The 19,257-nt window shown below is 30.2% G+C and overlaps 5 protein-coding genes across 6 annotated transcripts in view; 3 read left to right on the top strand and 2 right to left on the bottom strand.

The window, feature by feature from the left end:
- The first annotated feature begins 5,723 nt into the window (after positions 1 to 5,723).
- LOC105620996 (chromosome transmission fidelity protein 8 homolog) lies at positions 5,724 to 6,267 on the top strand. Its single transcript, XM_012202471.1, has 2 exons — positions 5,724 to 5,760; positions 5,858 to 6,267. Exons 1-2 carry the CDS (start codon positions 5,741 to 5,743, stop codon positions 6,192 to 6,194), a joined length of 357 nt encoding a protein of 118 aa, XP_012057861.1. The 5' UTR covers positions 5,724 to 5,740; the 3' UTR covers positions 6,195 to 6,267.
- Positions 6,239 to 7,026, bottom strand: LOC105620997 (small nuclear ribonucleoprotein F). Of its 2 annotated transcripts, none has more exons than XM_012202473.1 (2): positions 6,962 to 7,026; positions 6,239 to 6,624 (listed from the first exon to the last, which is right to left on the bottom strand). In XM_012202473.1, exon 2 carries the CDS (start codon positions 6,605 to 6,607, stop codon positions 6,341 to 6,343), a length of 267 nt encoding a protein of 88 aa, XP_012057863.1. In that variant the 5' UTR covers positions 6,608 to 6,624; positions 6,962 to 7,026; the 3' UTR covers positions 6,239 to 6,340. The 2 variants fall into 2 exon arrangements, with proteins under 2 accessions (XP_012057863.1, XP_012057864.1); XM_012202474.1 differs by having other exon boundaries at positions 6,240 to 6,624; positions 6,958 to 6,989.
- Positions 7,027 to 7,378: 352 nt separating this feature from the next.
- Positions 7,379 to 8,651, top strand: LOC105620995 (leukocyte receptor cluster member 1 homolog). The gene is made up of 3 exons (XM_012202470.1): positions 7,379 to 7,401; positions 7,461 to 7,560; positions 7,685 to 8,651. Exons 1-3 carry the CDS (start codon positions 7,379 to 7,381, stop codon positions 8,471 to 8,473), a joined length of 912 nt encoding a protein of 303 aa, XP_012057860.1. The 3' UTR covers positions 8,474 to 8,651.
- A 1,211-nt stretch (positions 8,652 to 9,862) lies between these two features.
- On the top strand, positions 9,863 to 12,506 carry LOC105620994 (zinc finger protein 846-like). Its single transcript, XM_012202469.1, is given in 7 exon segments — positions 9,863 to 10,429; positions 10,551 to 10,655; positions 10,730 to 10,935; positions 11,015 to 11,190; positions 11,265 to 11,717; positions 11,778 to 11,996; positions 12,085 to 12,506. Coding segments are annotated over 7 exon segments (2,148 nt in total).
- Positions 12,507 to 13,381: 875 nt separating this feature from the next.
- Positions 13,382 to 19,257, bottom strand: part of LOC105620992 (trimethylguanosine synthase) — a 6,371-nt gene continuing 495 nt past the window's right edge. The window contains exons 2-9 of the mRNA XM_012202468.1: positions 18,543 to 18,678; positions 18,131 to 18,428; positions 16,504 to 18,013; positions 16,072 to 16,315; positions 14,247 to 14,529; positions 13,976 to 14,107; positions 13,614 to 13,912; positions 13,382 to 13,489 (exon numbers count right to left, since the gene is read on the bottom strand). Of these exons, the coding sequence (XP_012057858.1) occupies positions 13,382 to 13,489; positions 13,614 to 13,912; positions 13,976 to 14,107; positions 14,247 to 14,529; positions 16,072 to 16,315; positions 16,504 to 18,013; positions 18,131 to 18,428; positions 18,543 to 18,678 (3,010 nt within the window). The remainder of the gene's footprint in view (positions 13,490 to 13,613; positions 13,913 to 13,975; positions 14,108 to 14,246; positions 14,530 to 16,071; positions 16,316 to 16,503; positions 18,014 to 18,130; positions 18,429 to 18,542; positions 18,679 to 19,257) is intronic.

Genomic DNA, 19,257 nt, shown 5'->3' with positions numbered 1-19,257 from the left:
ATACATTGCCTGAATTATTCGCCGCGATATAGGATGAGGAAACGTTTTATAAGTTAGCGGAACAAAGTGAGCAGAATCAATTCTAATTAACATTTTTATTTGTTGCTAAAAAGTTGACAAAGAAAAAATTTTTTTGTTCTGCCAATTTTTTTTAAATGATGTTCCGCTAAAGGAAGATTAAGTTAGCGGAACAATATACATACAATAAAGCCATTGAATCCATTAACAAGAGTAAGAGAGAAACAAGAGTAAAGCATTAGTAAGCAACAAATTCGTAATTTGCATATTTCGAGAGCAACAAATTCAGACGACATCTCAGTATCAAATTTTAAATGAGCAACAAATTTTTTATTAATATTTTACTCTTGTTCTGTCAGCATGCTGAGATTTTTCGTTGTTATTTACATTTATTTCGTAGGTATTGGATTCGAAATTAGTATATTTCAACAGCAACAAATTAGTAATAAATTTCTACGTTATTTTAACGTAGAGAGGCTTTGTTATATCGTTCTACTAACTTAATCTTCCTTTAGCGAACATCATTTAAAAAAAAAACTGGCAGAGTAAAAAATTTTAAGCAATAAATGAGCAATAAATAAAAATGTTAATTAAAATTGATTCTGCTCATTTTGTTCCGCTAACTTATAAGACATGATGAGGAAGTGCATTGGAGACAGCTAGTTACGATTGAGCTAGCGCGATCTCAGAATTTTGATTCGGGCTCTACAAATAATATATACATATATTTATTTTTCTTTGCGTTTGCACTAAACAAGTTTTATCATAAATTGTTTAATATATATTTGAAATCTGCATTAAGCATCTCATTGATTTTTTGATTATCTATTTGCGATTATCAGGGACTCGGCCGGAAAAAATTCCGAATAACAGTCCTAGATCTAACTAAATCCAACTTTTCATTCCAGTTCTTTTACCGTAATGGTTATCACGTTCATTTGGATTTCGATCCTGTTCGTTTCTTTGGGTTTTCGATAATTATATAATATATAATTCGATAATTATATCATAATGGTCACGTTATTACTAAAAGAACTGAAATCGACACCGAAATTGAAAGTTAGGTATTTTCGGACCGTAACCAGCCGAAATTTTAATGTATCCATAATGTATCCATAATATAATTTCGGTCCGAGTCCCTGTTGATTATGCATATGTTTTTATTTAGTACATAAATATTCACATGCACCAGTGCGCATTAATATATTCAATCGAACTCACAAATAATAGTTTAGAAATTAGTTGACAAATAATTATTATGTCACGATGTAACATACCTCGCGAAAAATTGTGAAAAGATCCTACAAAACATTAAAGTGTTAAGACGAATTAAGAGTAAATTACGTTTATAATTATGTATATACAATAATTAAATTGTGTACATAAAGCAAATATGTATTATAAGAATTATACAACATTAAAAAATTGCGAACGTAACTACTAATCGTAAAAAACTAAGTTGTTATATAAGATAAAAGCACATATTTTAATTGCATTTTTTAATATTGCAATTGTATGATTTATACATTTTAAAACTTCTCATATATATATATATATTCTATAAATTAAGTGAACGCAAAATTTTCATCTTGTAAATATTAAAAACATTCGTTCCAATAATCGAAAACAATCATTTTTAATAATTGTGAATATAATCATTATAAAGAATAGTTTTCAATTATCGGGACGTGTAAAGTAATTAATGAATTACTCATTTTGCATAATCTTTTAAAATAACGCTTGATTGTTCGCGAAGTGATATTATGATATACATCGATATAGACGTTATTGTATATACATAGGTTTTCACAAAATCAACGAAATTTTACATGCCACAACTATCACACTATCATAAACATAATATCAATAATCTCATCCTTATCACCAATATCATTATCCTTCCTCTCATTAGTCATTTAAATTCTACATTGATATAGAGAAAATTCCATCCAAATGGAACATGTTAATGATTTGGAGATATATATTATAGAAAATTATATAATTCATTCGTTCATTCTCGTTACCTCATAATATTAATACATTTTACAAAAATATTTAAACATTCTTTCAAAACTTTATCTTCAAAAATTTCTAACTCTTGAATAATCAAACTCTATATTATAGAGACTCATTGATACATATGACCAGAGAAAAATAAAAAGTACGTACATTACTATGTAGCTAATTATTATTATTATTAGCTCTTAATAGAGGCAGCATAAATAATGCTATTGTTACTATTATGCTTTTCTAGGTTCACGAAAGTATAATAAAAGAATTGATATGTAGATCTCTCACACTTATGGGAACTTCTTCTCGCTTTCATAAAATCTATCCGTCCGCTAAAGTAGTTCGTTGAATCCATAATCTAGCCTTTTTTCTCATACCTAATAATTAATAATTTAATAATAATAATTTAAAAAGAAAAAAATTAAGGTCAATATATTCATAATCTATGATTTGTATTTTGAATTAATGCATCAAAATCTCTATGATAATCTGTTTCACAAAGATTTTAACTAAATTTGTAACTCTTTAATCTTTCATCGGAACAAATTAAAATATATTTATTAAGATTAAATTGTCCTAAAAATAGCAGTTCTTATAAATTTGTTATTTCAAAAAATCTTTACGTAATGATATTATTTAAGAAGTATACATTTTTTAAGTACCATTAATAGAAAAAATATATTACTATTCTATTTCTCTTAAACGTAGATAATATACGATCCGGAATTAGAAAATTTACAAATAAGGTATATATGTTACTAATATTAGAGCTTTTTACGAACAGGAAACGAACCATTACAAAAAGCACAATTACACGTAGAACCTTTCCACCTTCTCCTTAATAAATTTACTTCTCATCTAAGAATAGACATTTCGTACAAAGAGTTAAAGGTTTCTAGAGTGTAGCGCGAATAAAAGAGGCATAATAACATCTAGAATAACATGAATGAAAGTATCACTTTCCTATTTCTAATCGTCACCGCGCAGTTATCTTTCTCAAATATTTTATACTATTCCTAGGAGATTATTATATGTATATATAACAGATTTTTGTACATATTATAAATATATTCATATGTACGTATTGTACATGCACATATACATTTTATGCAAACAGATGTAAGCATAATTTTGCGAGCGATATTGCCTTAGCGCATCTTTCTCAAACTTATCGCCTAATTCTCGATTAATCACATAGATAATCAAAGCTCTAGCTATATATAAGATTACTGTACATTTGCATACACGTACAAAACTCGCTCCTGGATCCTGAATGTAAATGTTAAGGGGTAAGGAGAGAGGACTTGTTTGTGAAATATTCATGATCGCTCCGATATCGACTTTATCTTGTCAAATCATAAAGAAACGATCGAACACCGAATCTCATTTCATACAAATCGCCTCCTGCGACAAATCTCATGCATTTCTCATGTCGTAGATCATTTCGATCCGTATTCATACAGTCCTAGATCAATCCACGATTGTTCCTCATTTCAGACGAGCTAAGTTTGAACTAAAGATTGAACCAATCAGATTTATTAAATCGTAGTTTGAAAAGCGTTTTTCAAATGAAAGACTGATTCAAACCTAGCTCAAATCGGATCTCAAATAGAATCACGACTACGAATATAATCCTTCGAGATTTATTTTTTTTGTATCGATGTTATATCATTTCCACGTTTCAAATCACGCGAAATTTGACGAATTTAATTTAAGATCTGTGCACAAAATGAAAACAATAAGTGTATCTGTAAAATATTATATGTGATCGCAGGCACAAATTTTATTATTAACTATACGAATCTCGGAAAGGATTACATGATAGTGTCACGTCGACAGTAATTCTCGATTAACAAGCGCACCTACGAACATTTATTTGTATTTTTACGTGTACACGCTATTTACAGACGATGTATGAATGTTTATTCAAACGGAGATGTGCTGTGATTTACGTCCAATGTATTTACTTCAGTGTGAAGAGAAGAGAATCGAAAATAAAATAGAAATACACAAATATGCGTGATATCAAATTGAAGTACAATCTATTTATATGATTAAATTTTCCTATTCATACCTACATACGTTTATCCTTGTATCCGTCAAGTATTTTCACAAATTTTTTGCAAGTTAATATTCTGTCTCTTATTTTAAATATAATTAATTTTGCGATTATAATACCAATTTTACAAATTCGATAAAATTATTCAAAATTATTTTATCAGACATTTTATTTTAGATTTTGACATTTATAATTTAGTTTTGTATGGATAATAATAGAGAAAAACGTCCTATTATGAGCATCTAATACGAGATAGCAGCGTTTCTGCTAAACTAATAAATCTATTGATCCCACCATGAATTTATTGATTCCACCATGAATTTATTGCTCTTGGATTGAAAACTATTTAGTAGAAAATTCATTAGATCATGCTTGTAGTCATTGCAAAACAAGATTTTCGAATTTGGATGTCTTTAAATTTCATTGAGATGAGTATTTAAACCTTATTTATTATTTAATAAATAAATATTTAGCAATAAATTCTTCATGTCGTAATATAGAAGTCGTGCTAATATAAAAATACGGGATATGTTGAATTGTTTAATTACAGAAGTTAGATTTTATGATCGTAAAATCATAAGGCAAGGAAATCGTAATATGAAATACCTAGGGTATTCCTAATATAAAATATTAACCTATGCTCCTATATTGAAAATCGTTGCTAAAATATAAATGTTATTGTACAATAATAAAAAAGACAACCGGAATGAACATCAAATGCCTATATCTGCGATGCTTGATTCCAACTATCTGAAAACAAGTTCTGGATATTATATATATATATATATATATATATATATATATCGCATACTCATTTTTCGCGCACGCTGGCAGTGTTGTTTGTATTTTAGAAACATTAAATAAAATTTTTTTAATTGCAATACTGATATACTTTGTGTTTTATTATCGATTTTTTCGGGGCATCTCATATAAGGAACACAATTTTTTGACTTTGCGATTTGCTCATTTTTTCTTTAATTTAAAAAAAAATGGAATTTGAATTAAATTTTATATAACGTTATCTTAAAGTTTATTAAATTCCCTTTTATTAGATTTCCTTCAAAATGACCTATTATTTTTTTAATTTCTGCTTATAGATTTCTAGCATTTATCTAAAATGTACTCGGTATCTCATAATAGGAGCCTTTCTTCTATATTTTTATTATATCATTATATTATTATGAATTCGACAAAATCAAATCAAAATCATTATTTAATTGTCAATTATAATTATATAATCATATTTTTTCATAGATTTGTTACAAATACAAAAATATACAGAAAAATAATACAACTGGAAAAGAATATGTATATTTAAGAAAAATTGCAAAAAGTTACGTTTTCGTTCTCATTGGACTTTCAAATGCACAAAAATGTCGAAGGCAATCTCATAGTCCACGCTCCAGAATTCGCTGATTTTCAATGCAACTTCTCACTAGCTCCTAGGGAATACGTTCCTCTCCATGAAGAGTCTGTTTCCTGTACTAGAACTCTCTCTTTCTCGCTTTCGACAAATATCAAATATATATCCTACCTCACTTTAAGTTCTAAAAGTGTACACTCTAAAAGTGTACACTCTAAAAGTGTACACAGCCACAGAACAGATTTACGAACGTAATTTTTGGCGCCATTTTAGTACCTAACCTAATAAAGATGATCGTGCCGATCAAAAGGTAAATCATAATTATTTTTACATCACTAACATTTTATTTATAAAAATCAAATAATTTTTTTTTGAATATCAAATAAATTTTAGTGGTTTCTTTTTAGAGATGGAAACATAGAAACTTGGGCTATTATAGATCTCCAAGGTGATTTAAAATTCGAAACGATTGATAATCCAGGCGATCAATTAATTGGCGATCTTCATTTCACGAAAACTGGAGTACCTATATTAATTATCGGAATTCACGTGTTATATGGAAAAGAAGTAATACTTGATAAGCCACTGCTTGTATTGGAGAAACATCATGATAAGAGAGATGAAACAATGGAAGAGGAAACTACGACAAAAACAGAGTACTTTGTGAAAGCTATTGTGAGAAAGAAACTTTTGTTTAAGTCAAGACCGAAGCCTATAGTAACCAATGTACCAAAATCATGTTAAAACAGGTTTAAAATACTACTTGCATTTACATACATGTATACAACTTTGTAAGAAATAAAATGATTTTATTTTATTAGTTGAATTAAATTAATTCTTAATAATACAAGGGGTTATAATAAAAATTAAAGTTTTAGATTTTCATCATTTCAGTCCTTCATCTCGCCCTCTTCATCTGATTCTTCTACTCCTCTTATATACATAACATTATTACACCTGATTAGCACTTCTCCAAGGTTTCCAGTACAATTGCCCTCTATATGTTCTTCAGTATTTGCAAGCTGCAAATTCATGTATCCGTCAACTGAGACAAGGTAACCTTTATATTCGTGGCCCCATTTTAACTTCACCATGACCGGTTTCCCTGTCAAACCATTTAGGAATGGCTTAGGATTTATTGGCATTGTCGCAGCCATGATGTAAAATCTGTAATCTGTATTTAAAAAATATATTAGATATATGTTATTTTGTTATTCATAAAAATAAAGTACTTGTAACACAATCCTTCAGAAACATATTAAAATATCATTTTATACGTGAATAGTATCTTTTTTTTAGTGGTTTCTATTGATTGATGATGAGCAATGAGTGCCTTTAACTTTACTTTGAGGTTATAACACCTTTTTATACTTTCTCCGTTTCAAACTACACAATTTTTTCAATTTTCTTTACATAATTGTAAATAATTTTAATTTTCTTTGACTTTTCATGTTTAATTAAACATGAATAGTATCTTCTATTATGCCGGTTAGATCAAAGTAAACACATACATCATATGCAAGAATCAAGTAATAGCACTTGTGGCAAATTTCAATAAAAACACAAATTATGTCACAAACAAGAAATATAAAAACACATATACACTTACTCCTTAACAGAAACGTAAATAAAAAAATTCTTCGCGCACAATGTGCTCGATTTCGATTACAGCAAATGTGTCCGATGTATTCGGTGCAAATCGCAATATGTTCTTTCACAAGCTACCAACTGCAAGAGATAAAACATCATCTACATGTCCAGAAATTGTATCCAATCAGAAAATCGCAGGGAGATCTTGTCGTAGATCTTTAATACGATTGTAAAAGTTTGTTTATATTTCCATCTATTGCATCATCCGAAGCAATTGGAGCAATTAGCTTGACAATCTGATTCTGTTATATTATATTATTATATTGAGTTCGTTGACAATGAATATTTTACCAAAGAAAAGGTAAGACAGATGCATTCAATTTATATATATCTTGAAACTGATTGTTTTGATTCATTCAGGTGGCATGTACGAACAAAGGAGAATATTGCTCGTGTACGGAGAGACGAAGCAAAAGCTGCAGAAGAAGAGAGGATTAAAAAAGAACGAATTCAGAAAGCAGTACGTGATAAATTGTTTTTAAAAGTTTCAACTATGTAGATCTCATATTTTACTATCAAAAATTATTTTTTGACGTTTTTAGATATGGGCTTAATTTTTACCAAGTTCTTTTATCTTTCATTAGGAAACAGAAGCAAGAGTAGAGTTGTTAAGACACCGAGCAAGATTCACGTACGATGGTCGGTCAACAATCGAAGGTTCTACTAACAAGAAGTTGGAACATGTCAACTTTTTTGCTGAGCTTGAAGATGGAAAAATTGATTATAGTAGACCTAATGCAGAACATGAGAAGGAAAAGAAGGAAGAGAAAGAGAAATATGAAAAACAGATTGGATATTTGACGTATTTGGGACAAGATACCAACGAAGCAACTGGGAAAAAAAATTGGTACGAAGAATTACCAAAGAGATTAACGGATACAGAGAAAGACGTAGAGATAGAAATAAAAAAGAAAACCTTAAACGATCCAATGATTGATATAAAGAAGTATCTTAAAATTATGCATTCTAAATCTGAAGATCATTTAAAAATAAAAACAGAGAGCATTAAAAGAAAACATGATTCTGATAGTTCTCATTCCAATGATGAAAGGCACAGTATATACAAAAGATATAAAGATAAAAAATATAAGAAGAAAAAACATAAACATTCAGAGAAAAAAGAGGATAGAAATCAGAGTAATACAAATATAGAAAAATTAAGAGCGGAGAGATTACTCAGAGAACAAAGTGAAAAGTTAAGAACTGAAGTACTGTTGGCCAAAGTGAGGGGTGAACCAATGCCCGTTGTAACACCAGAAATTCCTAAACCTGCTATAAAACAAAAATATAACTCGCAATTCTTTCCTGAAATTGCTAGACAAAATGCAGAGAGAACTCCCAAACATTCTAGACAAAATACAGCAAGTCCTTAAAATATATCATTTTTGTATCTTTTTTATTCTGAGAAATTGTAATTGTGTAGTATCTATAATTATACATATAATATATGCATAAAGTAAATATACATATAATATTGTATGAACTACTCAAAATGTACAGTATATACAAAAATCATAATGTTATTAAACAAGCTTAAGCTGATTAATATATGTATGTTTAATTTTAAAATATCAATATTTTTAATTTTACGATAATTCTTCGAAATTCAACGCATTCCACAATCGAGGATTCAAAACATTATTGTATTCCAAATTTACTGCAGTACTGAAAATCTATAGTTCACATCACATAAACTATAATTTTTTTTTTACGTACCCATGACAGGAAGATCTGTGATTGCAAATTGTCGAATATTAAAGAAACACCCTGAATATGCTTATGTATGTTAACATTAGGCTTTTCTTTTAGAATTTTCACGGTTCATTTTTCCTTTTTTTCTCTTCAACATGGAGAGAAAAGGAAGAAGGATGAAGCAAGAATAAAACTTTAGCTGAAAAGAACAAACTTATGGTCTCCTGCTTATCCCTATATCATATGTAAAGACGTGTTTAGATTCCCATCTCGGTGCTTCAGTATCATGTCATCTCTGTCTATATACGATAAACAACAAGGATGGAGTGATACTTGGGTGACTCAAGTGGGAATCTGAACTCAGCATAAAGTGATACAAGATAACTTCCGCTCCAGGCAGAATGAGAGAGGTTCTCGCCACTAAATCCGTGTTTTCGCGCGTCGCCTCACCGGCGATTCTCTCATTACTTCCCGCAGTTCCCGCGCACCAGCGTAATCACCGTAGCCGAAAATCTCGAACCAGACGCCGTGTGCGAGGTGTTAAGTGAGACACGATTTTGAATTCGAATAGAATTCGAATATCTTCGCGAATATATCTTCTCGTTTTCTTCGCTTCAACTTCATCGCGCGTGGTGCCCGATTTGTCTCCGCGGAGACGGAGGCGTGTCTCGAATAGTGTCTAGAGTTCGCAGAGATAACCTCATCATTCCGTATTGAGGTTGCATGTACATATATGAACATTTACGCGTATTTTGCAATGGATATAATTAGCGAATATTGAAACGAATCCGAATTTATCGCGTTCACCATCTCGGTAAGGACTGTTTAAACTCTAAATTGGAACTCATAATATTAATCTATTTATATAACAGAGTTTATATAAGATGTAACATAAAATTAGAATTTTTTTAAGAACAAGAGAAAAGGATATTAACCGACAGATTTTAGCCGAAGTGATTCATGGATTGAAATTGTGTTGCGAGTAACATTCTAGTTAAGTTAATTGTGTAAACATCTTGGAACGTTTGTGTTGACACTTAATCAGATTATTCTACGATTCTTCATCAGCAATGAGTGAAGAAATGAATGACATATCCTACTTAAGCTATGACATAAATGGTACAAGATACATTTATAAACTTGCACCATCATCGACAGACATTATGAAGAATTCAGCAGTGAGTGAAGAACAAACTACAGTTGATATTGCTAAGGGAAGTGAATTGGACAGTGGAGAAGAACCGATTTCATTAGTGTGTTTGAATGGACAGGTATATGCAATTAAAAATGGAGTAATTGAAGAGGTGGGTACCAATCTGCAATCTGTAGAACAAACGAGTTACAATGAAAAGGCACTCTTGATGTCAAAGAATATGGAAAATAACGAAAATAATTATATCAAGAATGAGAATATAGTAATCGAAAGTCCATACAGACAATCTGAGGAGCAATACGAAGTCGCTACAGAGGAAGCAGTGAAAGATCTCGTTAGGCAAGATGACAACGTTAACGTCGATAATTTCTTAGAAGTTGTGACTGCTTTTAAATGCAAGATGTGTACTTACCTGTCTCAGGACAAGATGCAATTATTAGATCACATTCAGAAACTACATTTAAATTCTACTATAGATATTACAGTAAGTAGATCTCTAGACGTCAACTGTAGTTCACACAATTTTAATCAAAGTAACTGTATTTTGCTTAGCAGAAGGTTATAATGCAATATAAAAATTGGCTTACTTTTATTATTATATATAGCCAAAGGAAGAATCTAAAATGGATGAAGTAAAAATAGTTTATATGTGTGCGGAGTGTTCCAACTGCTTCCATTCTTTTGAGGATTGTAAAGAACACATGATTAATGTAATCATCCTAAATTTTAATTTTTAAAAGGTAGGCTACTTTTATCTGGACGATGTGATAGAAATTTCTTCTAGGATCATCAATTAACAGACATTGCGAGTGATGAGGCTGGAAAAGAAAATTTGACAGACCTAACGAATCCTAGCTTGGTAACTGAACATGAGGCTCAACATATCGAAAGCAACAAAGCAGAAAAAGATCCAGTAAAAATTTCGAAGACCTTAAATTCAGAATATATGCGTAATAGGAAAATGATAGAGTCAGCGGAAAGAAATGTCAAGTATGTAATTTTCCAAAAAATATGTATTATGTAGAAGAAATCTTTTATTTGTTATATTTAAACATGCAATTTTCGCAAGATGTTCTTATCAGGGCTGCCAATACAAATTCGCCTCGGAAGAAATTATGCAGCAACATATTCTTTACCATACAGAATCTGAAACTGCAACAACATTTAAATGTACCATATGTCGAGATATGAAGTTTACGAAGTGGCGCCAATGTAACTTGCATTTATGGAAGAAGCACCAAATTGGTTTGTAAATATAAGATAAATAATATAAGAAAAAATTAAAAAATTCACATTTTTACGTACTCTCTTTTATGTAGACATAGGCTTGTTTACCTGTAAAATTTGTAAAGTCTACAAAAGTGCTACCATGGTAAAACTCTTGACGCACATGAGGGTACACAGTGACACTCGTGATTACAAATGTCCCGATTGCGAGAAATGTTTCAAACAAGCTAGCCAGTTACGTAATCATCGTATAATGCATTTAGATCGCAAAACATTAGAAGTAACTCGATGGTATACTTCTAAGACATGCGACATGTGCGGTAAAACATATGCGAATTCAAAATGTTTAAAGAATCACATTCAAGCTGTTCATTCCAAGTTACGTCCGTACGTTTGTAACGTTTGCGGTCATGCTAGTGCCAGAAAGGCAATGTTACAAATGCATTTACGTCAACATACAGGAGATAAACCTTTCAGCTGCGAGATTTGCGATTACAAAACTGGAGATCATAATACCTTACGACGGCATATTATGCAACACACAGGTGAGTTATATTACATCCAAAATTAATTATTATGGAGTAACTTAATTTTTTACACCACAGGATTTCGACCATATAAATGTCCACATTGCTCATATAGCGCGATACAGAGCAGTAGTTATAAAAATCATTTAAAATCGAGGCATCCTTTGCTGTCTGGCTTATTTACATGCGATCTATGTCCTTTTAAAACGGTTAAAAATGAAAGTTACATCCAGCACTTAGGTGACCATGAAAAAGGTTTAATAAAATCTAATGTGACAAAAAAAAGGTAACATTAAAGTTTGTTAAACTGCTTACAATTCTTTAATAGATATTTATTTAATAGATATCTTTATTTAAACTTCTTTACTGTTTTTTTTATATATAGATAACGAGAATGTTGAAGTCTTTCCTGGTAATATTGCGGCAGCGCAATTAGTTTATAGCTGTTTAGGTGCCTTTTCGAAAGATGGAGATACATTAGAAGCTAATTTGATGTCTTCCTCAACATCTGCTGATGGTACTTCTCAAACCATCACGATACAAATACCATCGAAACATCTTCAAGGTTCATTATCAACAAGAGAAAGTTTAAACAAAAATGATTCTATTGAGCAAGAAGATGATGAAACAATGCATTGCTTCTTAAAAATTCCTAGAGAAGAAGAAGAAAGTATAGACACTGGTGGTATAACGATACCTGCAGAACCTGAAGAAAGAGATATTAGAACGATTGATATTGAAGAGACGAACATAGCAACTAGTGATATTGAAGAAACAAATGTAACAAATATCGATATTGATTCATGAAATTTACAATATGTAAAATAGTAATTAATGCCGAATGAAATGTCCTCCAATTAAGCAAGTGACACAATATTATATATTATGATAACAAGTAAAAAAAGCTAGTCAATGTTATAAAACTTTTTTTCAAAAAAAAGCAATAAGATTAATGTCTTGATGGAAATTTATGTGATATTTTTTCCACGTGTGGAAATGTATATTATAGAATTAATTCTGATTTAAATTTGAGAATGTTTTTAATAACTATAATTTTTTAAAAATGAAATTAAAAATAAATAATTGTGTTACAGAATTTCGAAAATTTGTTTTTACTATTTTTTATGATTCCTCCATTTTTAATTATTCTTATTAATCAAATTACAACTTATTGTACAATTACAGCTTATTGTACAATCTGATAATGTATGGTATATTAAAATTATTTCAGATCCATTATTTTTCTGCTATTTCAAAAACTTTATTTTTCCATATTCAGATTTTTTTTGTTTCATTTCACATGAACATTGTAAATACATTTCTCCATTACAATTAAAAATTAAGTAATTTTCACATTGTTTCATTTAAAAATTTCGTGAAAGTTTCTTAAGTAATAAAAAATTTTAAATATATCGTACTTTCTTAGAGATATATTTATTAAAATTAAAATTATATATGTATATATGGAAGAACGTACATAAAAAATGTAAGTTAATAGAATTTGGAAGTTGTAAAATATAAATTACATTATCCTTCCAAGTATATAGTACATTTCCAGTTCTCACAGAGTTGAGTTAAAATACTTTCTTAACTGAAAAGAAATGTATCGATTTGGTTCTGATAAGCAAGTCGAAATAACTGAAAAAATGTGAACTAAAATATTTCTTATTTCATCACTTAAATTACGTCTTGGCCAATTCACCATAGTAAGCTGTACAAGCAGTAAACTTCCCATTGAACATGTTTTGTTGAATTTCCACTTTGTCATATTTTTCAGTTAACATTATAATCTGTAATTATACACATCTGTTTTTAGACACACAAATATCATTACATAATAAATCGTAATTTCAATTACATAATTACACAATTTCAATTATTTAATTATTACATTATTACAAACATATTGTTTACCTGCAGAGGGTCTGAATTTCTAGGAAGATAATAGGCCACATGTTGAGTGATTCTTCTTGCTGCTTCGAATATACTTCTTCCACCAATGGGAGGCATAATACTTTCGAGATCAAATACTTTTCTCTTTATATAATCAGGACCGCCCCATGGCGGACTCAAAAACACGACATCTGCAACCAACTGTGGTGCTAATTGCAGGAAATCTCCAATAATAAATTCTATCCTATCGTCTACACCATAAATTCCTGCATTATGCCGAGCGATCTTAATTTTATTAGGATCGATGTCTATGGCAATTACTGTAAAATACAATCAGTAAATATATTTTTGTTTAACATAAAGTTTTATATAGATAAATATACCTCTTTCACATGTAAATGCAAACTGAATGGCATTGCTGCCTGCACCACAAAATGCATCAATAATAGTATCGCATCTACATCTTTCTGCTATATCCTTTGCTATTTCCTCTGGTGTTACAGAAAACCAACTCTCTAAAAAAAAGATTATCATTGTTGTGTGTGTGTATATATATATATATATATATATATACATATATATATATATGTTGCATTATATTATATGTATATAAATAAATCTATCATTTTAAAAAACATATATAGAGATACATACCTCGATCTAACTTAATTCCATCTTCATATCTGCTGAAGAGACCAAATCGTTTGAAGTAATATTTCCTTAACCTATAATCATTGGCTATCTCTCTCGGAATGATTTTATTTAACCTTTTGAACTGCTTCCTTCTTTTTTTCCTTTGCATCATCTTTATGCTATCTTCATCATCCGAACTCGACGTAAGAGCAGATTGTACCTTTGTGTAGGAACCTTTATCATTAGATTGCACATCGATTTCTGCTGGTATTGATGCTGGATCACAAGACAAATACTTGTTTGTCTATAATTTAAAAAAAACAGTATAAAAAATTTGACGATCGAAAGACGAGACGAGAGTGATGTCATGGCCTACGTTTTTTTCTCTTTTCTTTTTTCGTTTCTCTACTGGTTCACATTCACACGTCGTCAACACATGTACACGTTTCATGTTGAAACTTGAAACACAACAATTTACAATAAACGTGTTGTTTATCGTTGCACTCAACTGCACTAAAACTTTTTCATCTCGCTCTTTTGCTAAACAGCGCACAAAGTTCAAGCAGTTCAGCTAAAAATAAGCCTCTATTTCTTGTTATAACTGCACTGTGTTGCACTTTCTGCATTTAAAGGTTATATTCCGTCTAAAACGCGTGATATATCACTATTCTTATTCATCGAATATTGAATAAGGATAAAGGATACAGTGGCTGCGTTTAGCGGATTCAATAATTGAGTGAGCACTTGCTATTGATGATTCTTCTAGATCTACAATGCTAATTGGATGATAAAAAAATACAATAACAGCAAGCGCTCATTCAATTATTGAGTCCGCCAAACGCAGAGCCATTATATTATATATTTATGGTATCCAAAGAAAATGAAATAGGCTTTGAAGGGGAAAAATTTGAAAAATGCGAAAGTTTTGTAATATAATAGATGTTACATGTATTATATAGCGTATCCTATTTGGAGCGTATCCAAATATTATCTCTCCTATCATTATCTCCTATCATCCAAAAAATGTTTCAAGTTGAACTCATTTTGTTTCGAGGGAGACATCTTTAGTCACAGATCGTATCTCCAAGATTTCAACGTGACTTTTATTTTTTTTTTTAATGAAATACATAATATGATTGTTCTAATTATTTTGCATATAAAAGTACTATTAAAGTAGATATAAATATAAATAAAGTAGATATAGTAATATATAAAAAAATCAATAGTTTACGATATTTTATACTTTATCTTGACACATTGATATGAAATATTAAATAAACTATAATTTTTTGGTAGCTCTTCCTTCATACTTTTATATACAAATAAACTTTTTATATTGTTAATCATTTTACTTTTTTCTCGAATGATTAATATTGATTAATATTGATTAATATTGATTAATATTGATTATATACATTTTATTTTAAATACAGAAACTGTAACAGTGCAGCTACAAAGAATACATTAATACTTTTCCCATCCTTTTTAGAATTTCTATTTAGAATTCTTTATAGATCCCAATAGATTCCAATAAGAAAGAATGTTTCTAGGAACTTTTTTAAATAGCAATATATATTTTGTTTTTTTAGTTATTTTATATATATTTTCTCTCTTTTCTCTTCCTTTCAGTAACATCTAATCATGTAGAACATAGATATTTGAATATAAAATCGAATTGAATATTTATAATATTATAGGGCATGTCATCTCTCTTTTTGCTTCAATATACATGCAGTAGTATAATTAGAAATTTAAATAATATTAAAAAATATATAACAAAAAATTAAAAACTTATTTTACATAAAAATATGTAAATCTACCAAATATATTAAGGAAAAAATTTTACCTTATTTGTATATCTGACGAGTGTTTCTGCATCATCAAGAGTACATTTATATTTAGTTTTTAACCGTTTTAATTCCGCCATTAATTGGAAACTTTGTCGTCTAATATTACGTTTCCGATAAACAACTTCGCCTTGCAATTTTCTTTGGCTTTCATTCTCGATTAAATTGGCATAACCCATTAATGAAAAAGCTTTTTTCACAGTTTCTAAACCATCTTCATTATCATTACAATCAGCTTTGTAACTAAATAAAAAAGAAAAATAAATTTTATATATTCCACTATACTTATACTTATTTAATTTTGATTGCTATATAACAGAAAATAACTAGTCACATCTAATCTAATGTGACGCCACACAAGCATGTATTGTTGTTATACTATAATATATATCAATGTATTACTATATCATTATTACTATTACACTATTTACCTTTGTCTATAAATTTCTTGAACCTCTTCGTAGAATTCATCTCCTCCATCAGAAGACTTTTGTTGATGACTATTGTTAAAATCACTATTGGAATCAATTATTTCCATTTTGCTTTCAGTAATTATCGAATCTTGAGTATGAATCTGTTGTGATTTTTCATGCATTTCTTCTTCCTCAACAACATCAGTCGACTTATTCTCTTCTACCCTTATTGTTAAATTCTTCATAAGCACACCCACTGAATCCATAATCAGTCTTTGTGTTCTATGTTTCTCTGTGCTCTTGGATTTTGAATTCACTGATACGCTGCTGCCCTTTCGCGAGTTTTTATTTCCGACACTTACTTTATTTGGTGTAAGTAAGTAAGTTTGTACAGTATCCGTGTTCTCGTTTTTTTTATTCACGTGGGTGTGAATCTCTAAAGGATCTTCGCTATGTCTGTCCTGTTGACATTGCAGCGCCATCTCGTCTTGTCGAAGTAAGAACGAATTATCACATTGTTCATTCAATGAATTACCACATGGCTCATTCAATGTGTTAAAATCTAATTGATTATAGTCTATGTTGTGCTCTTTTTTATAATTAGCTATGAACAATTCGTACTGTTTTTGATATTGCGTCTCAAAATTCTCCTTCCATAAATGCTGCCAATGTTTGTCGTTGTCTTCCACTGAAAATTCGTTTTCTTGATCGGAACTACTAGTCATGCTGCTTTCTATGGAACTTGTAACGGAAGTAACGAGACTAGACGAATGAACGGAATTGGAATCACAACTGGAACTAGTTAACGTCATTTTAGTAACGTTAGTCATGGAATCGGAAGTTGCGTTCGTTTTCGTTATTGAGCCATTAACGGAGTCACATCTCATTAATAACCTTTCATCTTCTGCATTAGAATGATGGTTATAATTTTCTTCTATACTAAGTGGGCTTAACGGATTCCAACCATCGCCATCTTCCGATATCTCGAAATTGAGGATTTTTTTCCTATTTTCATCTGCATCTTTGTCATGAACTTCTTGCCTACTTACTTGTTCAAATGAAAAGCTAGTATTTGAAGAAGATATGGCTGCTGGTTTTAATTCGCTGTCGCTCGAATAACTCTTATTGAAAATTCCTGCAAAGTTAGAACGTACAAGTTCGCAATTTTTATGCGCTTGTGATGGGAAACATGTATTTTGCTCATAATATCTTTCTATGGCTACTTCATTAATCTCTGCATCCTGCGACTTTTCGTCTTCTGTTGTGCGTGCATTATTTTGAAAATACTCAGGATTGATATAATCAGCGTATTTTTCGATCCAGGATGCCCAAATTAATTGCTCTCCATGTTTAGCCCAAAACTTGTCCCATGCTACATCCATTGCATTCTTATTACTGCCATAATCTGCAGAATAGGGATAAGCGTAAGAGTTACAATCATATTGTATAATGAGATCTTTGTTGTGTCCTTTTGTATTTAATATAGTGGTACTATCTGATAAATTTTGTACCATTGATTCCTTATCACCTGACGCAAGAAAATGTTAAATCAACATTATCAACAGTATTAATATTACATATTTATTTTAATTTTAAATAAATTACAATTATAAACGATATCTGAGATTTTTAACAACGCAATTACCTGATACATGTTCATACTCAGTCAACATATCCACATTTTCATCATTATTTTCAACTTCAGTTTCTATAGTTTGGAAAGTTTTTCCATAAGATGCTACAAGATTTTGTATACTTTTTGCTTCATGCTGATCATGATATTCAGATAAGTCTGCACCAGAATCAGACTGATGCAGACCTAATTTCTGGGTCAAGGAATGTGCAGTGGGCCAATGAGCCGAATCGCGTACAGAGTCATGTTCGTCCGTAGAATAATTGTTATCTGTATGAGAAGCACTGCAATAACAGCTTACTGGCTCTTCCTATATCAAAAAGAACAAACGAACAAGTTAATGCTGTAAAAATAATAAAAACTAACTATACTTCAATTAACTATACTTCATCAATAAATCATCACAAATAAATGAATGTCATACATCATGCTTTTCAAGAGATTGTGTTTCTACTCCAGATCCTTTACAAAGATCTAGCATCTCTCCCACATAATCCCCATCTGCATCTTCTCCTTCACTGGCATCTTCTGAAGCTAAGACAGTATAAACTTCAGGATTCCTACAAAGAATAACGACGATAGGAACATAAAATTCATGATAGTTCTAAATGACATTAATAGAACTAACTCTAGATATAGAATTACAAAAGAATTACAAAAACTTTATTTTACTTAAGTTTTTATTAGCTTTCTCTTTCTTTTTTATATGTAATTCTATATCAATGAATTTCTTCATTGTCAAAAAATAATACGTTATCTTTTTATTCACAAAAATTACAAATTAATACAAATGATTAGCAAGAGTAAGTCTGCTTCTAAACTATTTCTTTCAGGCCTGATTGCATTAACGTTATTTTAATTTTAAGCTTAAAACTCTCTCTCATTTTAAAGAAAAAAGAGACAGAGACAGAGTTTTAAACCTTGCTTAAAGTTAAAGTAACATTGCAACTTAAAGCCGAGAGAGAGAGAGAGAGAGAGAGAGAGAGAGAGAGAGAGAGAGAGAGAGAGAGAGAGAGAGAGAGAGAGAGAGAGAGAGAGAGAGTAGTAGAGTAGTAGAGTAGTAGAGTAGAGTAGTAGTAGTACGTACGTACGTTACGTAACGGTACGTAACGTAGTAACGTTACGTAAGTTACCGTTAA

This window comes from Atta cephalotes (genome assembly GCF_000143395.1).
Source record: "Atta cephalotes unplaced genomic scaffold scaffold00031, whole genome shotgun sequence".
NCBI lineage: Eukaryota > Metazoa > Arthropoda > Insecta > Hymenoptera > Formicidae > Atta > Atta cephalotes.
This window is presented reverse-complemented; position numbering and strand designations above follow the sequence as displayed.

Coding starts and splice junctions, on each gene's coding strand:
- LOC105620996 (XM_012202471.1), top strand. CDS start 5,741: ATGATCGTGCCGATCAAAAG. Junction 5,761..5,857: donor ATGATCGTGCCGATCAAAAG/GTAAATCATAAT, acceptor GTTTCTTTTTAG/AGATGGAAACATAGAAACTT.
- LOC105620995 (XM_012202470.1), top strand. CDS start 7,379: ATGAATATTTTACCAAAGAAAAG. Junction 7,402..7,460: donor AATATTTTACCAAAGAAAAG/GTAAGACAGATG, acceptor TGATTCATTCAG/GTGGCATGTACGAACAAAGG. Junction 7,561..7,684: donor AAGAACGAATTCAGAAAGCA/GTACGTGATAAA, acceptor ATCTTTCATTAG/GAAACAGAAGCAAGAGTAGA.
- LOC105620997 (XM_012202473.1), bottom strand. CDS start 6,607: ATGGCTGCGACAATGCCAATAAATCCTAAGCCATTCCTAAATGGTTTG.